Source organism: Amblyomma mixtum, chromosome 2, assembly GCF_055824585.1.
Source record: "Amblyomma mixtum isolate Tamu chromosome 2, ASM5582458v1, whole genome shotgun sequence".
Lineage (NCBI taxonomy): Eukaryota > Metazoa > Arthropoda > Arachnida > Ixodida > Ixodidae > Amblyomma > Amblyomma mixtum.
Window position 1 is genome coordinate 71866179 of NC_143013.1, and position 11778 is coordinate 71877956.

At 50.0% G+C, this 11778-nt stretch overlaps 1 protein-coding gene across 3 annotated transcripts in view; it reads right to left on the reverse strand.

Annotated features, from left to right (window-relative positions):
- LOC149359704 (uncharacterized) overlaps window positions 1-11330 on the reverse strand; it is a 46488-nt gene extending 35158 nt beyond the window's left edge. For 2 of the 3 annotated variants that reach the window (XM_089571836.1, XM_089571835.1), the window contains exon 1: window positions 10400-11330. In XM_089571836.1, the coding sequence (XP_089427962.1) occupies window positions 10400-11306 (907 nt within the window). In that variant the 5' untranslated portion in view covers window positions 11307-11330. The remainder of the gene's footprint in view (window positions 1-10399) is intronic. The other variant, XM_089571837.1, reaches the window with a different exon arrangement.
- Between the last annotated feature and the right edge of the window lie 448 nt (window positions 11331-11778).

The following is an 11778-nucleotide window of genomic DNA, read 5'->3' on the forward strand; positions in this document are numbered from 1 at the left end:
CTATAGGCCACTTATATGAGGGTGCACCGTCGAAATGCTACCGCCGCAGCCGCGGATCGGACCCGCGTCCTTCAGGTCAGCAGCCGAGCACCGTAACCACTAAGCAACTGCGGAGACTCTGGAGTTAAAATACAACTCTCGCAGTCACTTCGTTCGCTCCATACAAGGGACGGCAGCAAGAAGGTCGGCGCGCATTGTTATGTTCGTTTCTTCTTTTTTTTTTTTGCATCTGTGGTTCTGACAACTTGCGGAATCAGTGTCCAGGCAATAAATAAACGGGCATCTAAACTCCTCTGTACATGCTTCTGAGCCGCGCCTAAGTAAATCTGTCACCACATTTCACAATCTCAGCGCTCTCCATAATTTTTTCCCGAGCACCCCGTGTACACATTATATACAGAACACATGTTCGACGCAAACGCAACCCTTAGAAGTATTTTATCTAACAAAGCAGAGAAAATATATCGAAGGATAGACCGATGCGCCGAAAGTGGAGGCGAGAGCCGACAGACAAATGGATAACCATCGAGAACTCGATCTCGGCGCTCCGGGGGTCATCCCTGCCGATCCGCTGACCACCGAAACCATTAGGGTCGGCGGCAGAAGACTGGTAGTACAGTAGGTGCTCCCGAAGAGGTCCGCACACCGGAGCCGGGCCCCCAAGTATAGGGCTGCCCGCCGGCCTCCTTCGAGCAGGAGCGGCCCCCGATAACAAATGGTGGCTCGTTTACTTCCCAGGCGTCACTCTCGCCCCGCCAATCGAAGCGAACTCACCCCCACACCCACACACAGGAGCGCGCCGACGGGGAACGATCAACAAAGGCGGTGACAGAACGCGGCCACCTCGGAGTTCGCCGGTTACTGTATGTCTCACCGCTTCACAAAACGCTCACGGTCGCGCATTATGACTAAGGTGCGATTTTCGATGCTTGTTCTTGCCACTTCGTCCCCTGCGGAATTTTTACAAATGCATCTTCATAAAGGGAGCGAAGCAGCACATCAAGAAAAAAAATGATTGTAGAGGAAGATTTTGCATGCGACAGCAGTTGTGGGGCTAATGACAGCTAATATCCGTTCAGCAGAGGTTGCAGAAGTCGTTACCAGACAGTGATAGACCTGGTAACTTCAAATTTTCCCCACGGTCTGTGGCCCGGTGGTTTCTTTGGCTTCTGTGGATAGTTATCCGGTTCATTTCAAGCTTATGCAGGGGTGCATACTAGAAGAGCTATAAACGGTATTAACGCGGGTTGCTCATATTACATAAGATTAGCCATCGAGCTGTCAACATCAACACAGGCAGCCGCAACAGGACGAGCTTAAGGTGCCAGGTGTCGGCCATTAGGATTGCTGCGAGCGACCAGGAATTACACGTTTCAACCTGAGAGGGTATACTTTCGGAAGGTAACAAACGTGTTTGCTCGATGAAATCTGCAGGCTGTGTTTTGTTTCTGCAATTTCTTAATTTCCCTTCTTGCGCTTGAAGGGAAGAGGGAGTCCGAGACCTGTTGCCGTCTTCTAGAACAACAAAAAAGAATGCCTGTATGCACGAGCACACACGGCAACGGCCCACTTACTCTGGGTAACGCCATCATTGGCTAGCAGGTGATCGCGGGAGTTTTCCGTTACGACACACTACGACGCGAGGCCGTTCATTGGGGAAAACCTCCAGAGTTGTACTAACCAGCTAACACTACATAAAACAAGCCTTTTTCCGCATCGGGAAATCTCCAGAGTTGTAGTAACCAGCTATATAGCTTTGTACAAAACAAGCCTTTGCCCATAGTGGGAAAACGGGAGAGCCGTTTCCTTAAACCGACGGCAGTCTGCGAAGCTGTGCGCACACAAGGCGGAGTGAGTCCGCAGGATCTGGTCAGCACCCGCACACGCCCAGGCAGGGAGGCCAACCCCTGCGGTGCCGACGGAGCAGAGCGCGGTGCCGAGGCCGGGCGGACAGCCCACAAACTCGGCCGCCGGCGGGAAGAAGGGTCGGGGCCTCGCGGCGTGCGGTGCGGCGGCTACACGCTGATCGAGGTCCGAGCGATGCCGCGCGTCGGATGGCGGAAACAATAGGTGCGCTTCTCTCCGGCCCCGATATCCGGGCCGGTTTCCACGGATGCGGAAGTAAGGGGGATATAAATGACGCCGTATCTTCGCACCTCATGTCAGCACTCTGTGGTATATACTTTATTTTCTTTTCTCTTGCTCAAACACAGTCGGGAGAGCTTGGAATCATGATTTAACCTTGAGCTCTGCGTTAGCCGTCATCAAGATGGCGCTCGCTGATGCGGAACGAACGCTGTCATTATGATGATGCTGTCCTAGTCGAATCTTTCGTCATCGATGAATACAGTACGTCTCAACGACAGATATAGTGGGCATGTCTGTGTCTACGCATGGTGGTTCAGGAAAACAGAGAAGTGGATTACGAAATTCGTATTTTTCCTTGCGTATATATCTCCGGTGTTTTATTTATACACAGTGTATGATGGCGGAAACATTTGGTGCACTGTCGACGATGCCGCGTTTATGGCGATTGCAACCACACAGGCCCTACTGATTTCTTATGCTCAAAAGCGGTGTTATCAGAATTCAATTTAGGTTCCTCTATTACTCGCAGGGATATGTTTTACCGGAATGCTTCTGAAATATGTAACCTTTTCCTGAGTATGCGCCAATGGTCTGAATAAAGTGCAGGATATTCACTCCAGCTTTGCCCCGGCCTCTTTCTTTCGGTCTGTCTAGGTCGTATGGGGGAATAGTGAGGCGGGTTCGAGGTATGGTTGTAGGTAAATGATATCCGCATTCAAATACACCGGATGCAATCGGCCGCACTTCGACGGAGCGGTCGTCAGCATCGGTTTAATAATTCTAGGAACGGATGTCCTCCTATTAAAGGTTCCGGCTGGAACCTAAGTTGTTTGATTACAGCATTTGTATTTTTCTCCTCGTCATAGAGACTGCAAGTAAGAAAGAACGAAAGAAAGAGAAAAGGGAAGGAAGGAAGGAAGAAAAAAGAACGAAAGGAAGGAAGGAAGGAAGGAAGGAAGGAAGGAAGGAAGGAAGGAAGGAAGGAAGGAAGGAAGGAAGGAAGGAAGGAAGGAGGGAAGGAAGGAAGGAAGGAAGGAAGGAAGGAAGGAAGGAAGGAAGGAAGGAAGGAAGGAAGGAAGGAAGAGAGGGAGGGAGGGAGTGCGTGCGTATAAGCAATGCATATAGGCAACGCATAAACTGTGCCGAGCGCCTCTGTGTTTCAGACTAACAAGCCAACTTAAACAATCCACGGCGCATACCCTTGAATGCCTCTCTCTCTCTCTCTCTTTTTTTGTGCAGCAAGCAGTCGCTCTGAGAGAGCCTATTGCGAATCCTCTGGCAAGCACTATGCGATTGTGAACAGCCCATCTGCGTCACCCGCTCAGCAATACGGCCTAAGCAAATCAAGTTTCCCATACACGGGGGTGTCGCAAACACCTATAGCTGTTTGCACCTCTAATCCCGTCTCTTGCGTGCCTACGCATGGGTCCGCATCGGCGCGTGTGAACTTTGGACAAAACACTGCGGCTACGTCCAGAGCTGCGATGAAAAAGCGGATCAGCGGTTGCCGCCGACACTTGCATGGACATCCGGAGCGGATGAAAAGGCGAGAAACAAGCGGGGGATTCGGACAGTGTGTATATACGAAGGAAAAATAGGCCTCCCCCCTTTTATCACGAGGTTTTTAACCTGCAGCTTCCACCCTGCCCCTTCCCTGCGGCGTCGCCGAGTCTGTGCGCTAAGTCCCGTCCACTGCCGCGGCGCCCGCCTGTCCGCGTTAGGGTTTATCGCGGACTAATTCGGCGCGCAAATCCAGGTGTGCGCTGTAGGTGAAAGCGGAAGGGAATAAGGCTCAGTGGAGTGCGACGCCGGTGGAATGCGCGTCGCTCCCTTGTGTCAACTGAGATAGGCAGAGGGAGCAGTAATTGCCATCCCGGTCCTCCCTGGACGCGCTTCCTGGTCTCTGTCGTCCTCGTAACAAGAAAAGTTCCCAATCTGCTGGTGGTCTGGAAGTGTTGCAGGTTGTTGTCGTTGGGCTTTGCGAGAAGCGAACTCGTCATTCCGAATACATAAAGTGAAAGCTGTCTTCTGTCAGCAAGTTCTGGTGTGAGTTGGAAGCGAGGACTTTAACCTGAAACACAAAAGATGTTGAAGGAATGCCGCCGTGCCCGTGTACCATGTGCTCAACGCAGGCAATATTCTATTCGCCTCTTAAAGTACACGGCTACATTATTTATGGTCTGCTTTATCGCAATTTTGCGGTATCTCTTGTAAGATTAAGAAAAAAAAAAACGAGCTGCACATCTCTCGTAATGGTACAGTCAAACTTTGATATAAGGAAATAATGGATATAACGAAGGAATGACGATTCTTCTTGGAAGCTCGGTCAACATGCGCTATAACGAAGCTACGGCTATAACGAAGTAATCGCCGGGCCCCTTCAACTTCGTTATAACGAGATTCAACTGTATTTCTATTGTCTAAAAAAAAGGGGAATTGAAAGAGATATTAGAGGATAAGTTTGCATAATGTCGAATGCTGAAAACTCTGTAACGTGCATCTGAACCTTAACGTTTCTGAAGTGATTCTCTTCGAGGTGTCCATTGGGTGAAGGTGAGTGATTTATGGCGGGTGCAGCTTCTGAAGAGGCAAGGAGGGCTGTTTGGTGGTGGGTAGGGGGTTGTGAAAGATGGAAATGAGTGAAACACAAAGGTGTTGGGTAGCGAACGTGAGGCTTTCTGGAATATGACGGCGGAATCGCACATCAGGCGTACAGATTTTGCGATAGTTAGGGTAGCAATACTAACGCGTTAAAAACTATTAAATATACGCTACTTTGTCATCCGTTTTCTCCAAACAGCTACACGCATTTGTATCTCTTTAAGCTATTGAAGTGAAGCAGACTAAAATCAGCAGCCGCCTAACGACCTGTCACTGCCGTCGTCCGCGCGCCAAAACATCTATGCCCTCTTATGCATTTTTTAAAAGCTGCGCCTTTGTCCTCTCCTCTCTTCTTGTTCTTCCGGCCGCTCCTTTCCGCAAAAACCAATACACGCGACCGTCGCGGCTTGCACGCACGCCTGTTTGGCTCACTCGGCACCACGTGCGGACATCAAAAACATGGTCATTTGCACGGAAAGCATCACAAAATTCAATGACCACTGGTGAGCGTTTCCTAATGACGCGCTCACTTTGAAGCCCAGATTCCCCCACGTTCCGTCTCCATTCTTCACCCTTCGCACATCAGGCGACGTACAATTCTTCATTCCTAACGCGTCGCCCACTTTACCGCCCCATGTCACCCCTCCACTCTCTCCCAGCAACAGTCGGGGAGCGTGACAAATCAGCGTAGAAGCCAGCGATAACACTGACCCCCCCCCCCCCCCCCTTCCCCCCTCCTTCAGCAGTGGTCAAGCGTCCATCCAGAGCCGTATAATGGATGGTCCAGTTGTCTGCGCTCCCTCATTACTTCTTCCCTTCTATCGGTCAACGCTGCCTCACACTGTGGAACCATCTAGGCAGCGTGGCTTGTGTTACCGTTTCTCAACAGTTAGTGCGGTGCATTCTCCTTTGGATAGCCACTGTCCACTTTGCTCAGCGAGAAGCAGTGCGCGGTAGTGCCTGAAAGCACTTTCTGTAAGCCGTGCACTCTCACTGACCAGCGCCACCACCACCGCCTCTTTGGCCAGGAGTGCACGCCACCTGACGGGGCTGTCTCGGGCAGACGTTCCTGAATCAGTGCACGAAGTGGTCAGCTTCGCGGGGAGTTCCTCTCTTTCCGGAAACAAATTTCCCTTTAGCGGAAGCCGCGGAGGCTGACCGCAAAAGGCGCGTGTTTGTGGGAGGTGCGCGCACTTTTGAGGGCAGCCAGGCGACCAAGCAGCCCACCCGCCCCGTCGGGCTGCCTTTACGAGCCTGTAATAAAGGCTCTAGTTATATCTTTTTGTTGTACGTTTGTGCTGTGCTTTTATACAGCTCTAAAAGCGTGCAGACCCTTTTGAAACCCTCTCGTACAAACGAAGTCATCTCTCACAGCGAGACTCCCGCATACCGCTGCACAAGCATCGCTATAGAAGCCAACGACACTAAAGGCGAGGATTTCTTAGATGAGCTGAATGCTGTCGGCTAGCAAAACTGACTCTGCCATTTTCAAGCGACGATGGATGCTGGAAAAGAAGACAGACTCATATCTGCAGCTCTTCCGACCCTATCGGCGGAGTTCCCCTGCATTAAACCGACAGGCTTGACTCTGGCATCGTCTTCTGCAGTGATAGCTTTATAGATAGACTTGCTCTCGGACGGAAAGTCTCGGAGATCCTTTTTTTTTTCTCCAGGGAAGTCTTCATGACACCTTTTTGCCTTCACGACTGAAATGGAGGTACATAGAGTCGAGCCTCGGTATAACGAAACGGTTTATGTCGAATAACGGATATAACGAAGGAATGACGATTTTTCTCGGAAGATCGGTCAATACGGGCTATAACGAAGTTACGACTATAACGAAGTAATCGTCGGGCCCCATCAGCTTAGTTCTAATGAGGTTCAACAGTTACCTGCAAGATATTAAGCGGGTCTTCGTTGCATTAATCTCCTGGTACATTACCACCTGCTCACCGTCATGAGGGAGGACTGTTACCCCACACTCCTATGAACGCGGACGCAGACTGTTCAAAGGAACGTTTTTTTTTCTGTCTTGCAGATATACCTTCGAATAAAAACTATTGAATGCTTTTGTTCAACCCACAATATGACAGCGAGTAATATTTCGGTCGGAAACAACTAGATGCAAGAGTTTACGGAAAACAAATCAATAACCTCCCATTTGTTGATGACATTCGCCTGATAAGTAATTCATGGGATGAATTCCAGCGCAAGATTAGTACCTAAATAGAAAAAAAAAACCGATATCAGGAAAGTAATGCAATTTTCAGCGGTAAAGGCTAGGAACAATTATTTACGACTGGTCATGAAGTGTGCATCTCTCTACAGCCAGTGTGTACGGAGATCCGGACCACGAGAAACAAATTAGGAGGAGATTAAGATTAGGCTGGCGGGAATATGGCGGTCACTTTCAACGATCATGCCCAGCAGCTTCCCTATAGATTAAGGAAAAACAAGTTCGAAATATTTGTATCCTTTCGTTGCTGAACTGTAGGACCAAAATTTGGAGGCTAACAAAAGGAATGAATTAGGTTAAAGGAGTATAGACACGAAATTTTTGGGCGCGTGTTTTCTTCTTTGTTTTGATGCTTAACACTAATACATTAATCGCCAAGAGCTTTTCGCCTGCGAGCGCTAAATAATACTAATTTCTTCACTCATTCTGCTTCGGCTTCGGTTTCAGCAGAAGAACGATCGCTGTGACGTCAAAAGTCCGTATATAGGCTATGTGAGGCATGGAAAACTGCGATATAATCGCTGCTTCGTCGTTTGTAGCCGCTATACAATGCTAAAGTCAGCCTGCCTCAAGAGCCGGAATAGAAACTAATGATGAAGGAGCGATTATAAGGCAATTTCTTCATGCCTCACGTCACGTGTATACTGACGTTTGACGTCACACACATCGTTCGTCTACTGAAACCTAAACAGCATGAGGGAAGAATTCACTTGCAGATTATTTAAGTCGCAGACGAATACCACGTGGACATTCTTGTACGCAGATTTTGAAGAAGCAAACATGCAACCAATAATTGCCGGTTGCGCTCTTTAAAGAAGAGTAAGCAATGGCGGCAAATTCGAAAGACAGAAACCGGGCGGTGTATACATTAGAGAGCAAACGTAGGTTAACGATATCCCCGTGCAAATATAGTGAAAGAAATCGGTTCGGGAGAAACACGTAATGCGGCCTGTCAGAGTAACACGGTGGGTCCCAGGTCACGACAAGACAGGGAATATAGAGGGTCAGCTGGGTGGAGAGAATAATATAGGATATTTGCCGGGATTAGGTCAGCTGGCTCATTATAGAGTTAACTGTAGATGGTTAAGAGAGGCCCGGAATGAATGTGACTTGTCTGATGATCACTTTCCCGAAGTGATCAATGATGTCTTCAGCGGTTATTACCCATAAAGGCCATTCAGACTACTGTTTCCACATGAGTGTGCCTTGAAGAGAATTGGAGGAATATACCTATCAAGCATACTTGAACACATTATTGTAAAGCAGCGTGGTGTCACTGATGGGTTCGACTGAATGCTTCCGAGAATATCTCGCTCTGAAACGCTACCTTTCGATGGCTTCACACTGGCAGCCTGAGAAAATGACACTCCCAAACTGCGTGTTGTGATTATGATATAACTCTCCCAGTAGTTTTCATAAATGACGCTTTCTTTCCTGCCGAATACTTCGGCCTGAACATGCGACTTCGTATCGAGTTGGATTTGCATCCGAATCAGAATATTATATATCTCCCACCTGACGTCGTAACAGTTTCTCTGAAACATTACTGTGGTCGGATGAATTTCTAAAAGCACTTTTCGTGCAGCTAGCGGGAGCTACAGTGCACAAATCTGACTTTCAAGTTGATCTGATTTCGGGAACTCAGAAGCAGCCCAGATTATTTAAAGGGGCCCAGAAACACTACCTTACTTGACTATTTTGCCTGTTGATCGCATACAGTAAGTTACAATGGTGCTGTTAGCGTCGGTAATACCGCTTATATTCCGTTTTTTAATATTTTAATATCCTCCCAAAAACAAATTCATGGCTCTGATGGTGTCCCCACCCAGTGGCGGGTTTCAGCAGCGGATATCAGCGGATTTCAGCAGCGGACATCACCTGGCGCGAGCTTGATGATTGTACAAACAGTAAATATACTGCAAATTGTGTGAATAAATAGAGAAACATTTTGTCACCTGTCTGCGATTTATATTAGATCAACAAAAACAACTTGTTTGTCTTAGATAAAAGCCCTGCAAAGCAAGTAAAATAAAAATATACTACCAGGGGCTCTGGCATGGAAATGACGCTGCCAGACTCAGCAAGAACGAGTTACAGAGAGCAGGCAACCGTGGAGTGCAATCTTCCGCGACGTGCTCTGGCAGGCTGTTTTGATTGGTTGCGCCAGGTGACGTCATTGGGAGAGCGAAATAGGAGTGGGAAGCCCCGCCAAAATCGAGTTGAGGGCCGCGTTTTGTTTGCTTGTATTTTGAAATTTCTTCATTGAATAACTCCCGTTCCTGTGCATCGATTCCTGTAATTCGTTTTAAGTCAGCATCTGTGTGACATAAAAAATGCACCTAAAGTATAGCCGGTATTCCCCCAAGCAGTGTTTCGCATGCCCCTTTAAGATTACGCATGCGTATTGGATAGAAGGCAGCAAGATAGTCGCAGAGGATGAGAATGTCGAACAAATCTGGGGGAGTACAACAACGCAAGAAAGTTGGGATGTGGGATGAGTGTCAGGAAATTGCAAAAAAAAAATAAACGGCAACACTGTGCAATTTGAAGAAGATCTGGAACTTTCTGTTGGTATACGCGCGACAAAGGTCTGGCCACTGATATCATTATCAGCTGAAAGAAGGAACTTAGGCACATGGGTGATGCGTTTTCTACGAATCGACATTTTCATTCGCTATTTTATGATGCCTGTGGGGCACAACTACGTTCATTAAATTTTCCCCCTCGTGATTTTGAAGCAGTAGACGTCAAAGCATGTGGCAGATGTCATCACCTGGCACATCTCGTTAAATGCATGCCTCTAGTGCGTGAACTGTCTTCAAATTTATTGATGACAATAAATGGCAGCGTCCAGAACCAACAAAATGCATGAAAAACTATGCTTCAATTTTAGCGCGAGGTCCGTCTTAGACCACCTCTAAAATAACGGCAATATTGCACCATTCTGAAAGTGTTGTTCTGTTCTACTGCCCTGAACAAAACGCAACAAAGTCATCCAAAGGAACCTTTAGTGTCTCTGTTCGGGCAATACGTCCTCAATTTATAAACGCCACATGTTGCTACGTCAGTCCTCTGCTGACTCTCTAGCGTCATTGTATACGTTTATGCTCTGTCTGAAAGGGAGGGGGTACGCCCAGTAATACTATGCACACAGCCTAGAAAAGACAGGTCCCACGGATGTGACATTACACTGTCGACAGTCGTCTTTGCCGAAGGTGGTCCCTTCCGGCTTGAAAATGCAATTAAGGATATCCAGTACCCTCCGAGCTGTGCAGTTTCTCATCACTGGACAAGACATGTAAACAGGAACCGTGTTGAAGTCTGCGTCTGGATTTAAACTGCTTGTTGGTGGATACCGGCTGACGCCGTACCCAGATGCTTCTACCCGACCCCACGTTCGAGAAAAGGGAGCCGAGGGAGACATGCGTTAAAATGAGGTCCTATTACAAAAAAAGAAACTGTGCTCTCTCTCACCTCGGCCGCTTCTGCCGACGAAGCGCAGGTCGTTGAACTTGGCCACCTGGTTCTTCATGACGGCCGACGCGTTTCTCAGTTCCCCGCAGTAGTTCTCGTCGTTGCCCGCCCTGAGGGTGACCAGCGTGCCGTCGCACACGTCGCCGCCGAGCGCCAGCACGCGGAACGACATGGGCAGCGTCTTGTTGGAGCGCCAGTGGCTGGGCAGCACCGAGCACACCACGTTGGGGCTGCCGGTGCGCATCAGTTCGCCGGGGTGCTCGGCCAGCACCTGCGTCAGGGCCCGCTCGCCCGGGAGCATGGAGGCCATCTCGGCCGTCGAAGCCGACGTCATGGTGCCACCGCTGTCCCGGCCCCCGCCGCACGCCGTGTCCGTCTTGATCGGCACGAGCGTCTGCAGCTGCTGCGGGTGGTGGCCGACGGCGCACGACGCGGCCGGCAAGTGCATGGCGAAGACGTGCTTACTCCCGCACGGGGTCCGGCGGGTGAAGAGGAACGACGCGGAGGAGAGCACGGCGCGGAGCGTCCCGCGAGCACGGCGAAGTTTCGCAAAGGCGAGAACACACGGGAGAGCACGGGGGGAAGGGAGCGGAAGAAAGTTTGGCGCGGGCTTGATCCGAGTTTTGCGGCGGCGGTGTGCGCAGGCGCGTCGAAGTGGCAAGGGTCCGAGTTGTGGCCGGAGGGGAACGGAAAAGGAGGGTTTCCACCCGGGGTCCCGCTGGAGGCCGCCGGCGGGCGCACAAAAGTAAAGAAAATGCCGCCGGGTGGGCCGCGTAGAAGAAAAGTGGACTCGGCAGCAGCGGCGGCGAGGCGGTCTTGCGGGCGGTCGCTGGCGAGCTCGCCGATGCGGCAGGCGAGTGGAAGGGACGAAGAAGCCGCGATGTGGAACACCACGCTCCGGCCTCATTGACACCGGGGCGAGCGCGGCCGAGGAAGGGGGCCAGCCCCGTGGCGGATTGGCGGTCGACCTGAGTGACGTGCGCGGCGCGCGTCCAATGGGAGGGCGTCCCGTCGCCCCTGCGGTTTCGTTTTCCCGTACGGGCGCTCCGCCGCGCGGGGCAGCCCGCCGCCGATCCACTTTGGCGGAGAGGCAAGGAGGGGGATTGAGGGAAGGAACGGGGGTGCAAGAGGGTGCGAAAGTGTGACACAAGTCTGTTTCTCTCTATGGGTTGTTTATAGTCTCGCGAATGCTTCGCATAGCGTTCCCTTCCCCTTAACTTTTTCTTTTTTTTTTTTTTTTACAGTAGAAACTAGTCACTGGTTTAATCGGAGCTAGGACTTACAGTTTCATGCTGTCACAGTTTCAGCGTCTATAAAGTAGCCGTATCTGGCAACGAACAGTGGCACTACGGTAGTGTATTCAATGACGGAAATGCTCT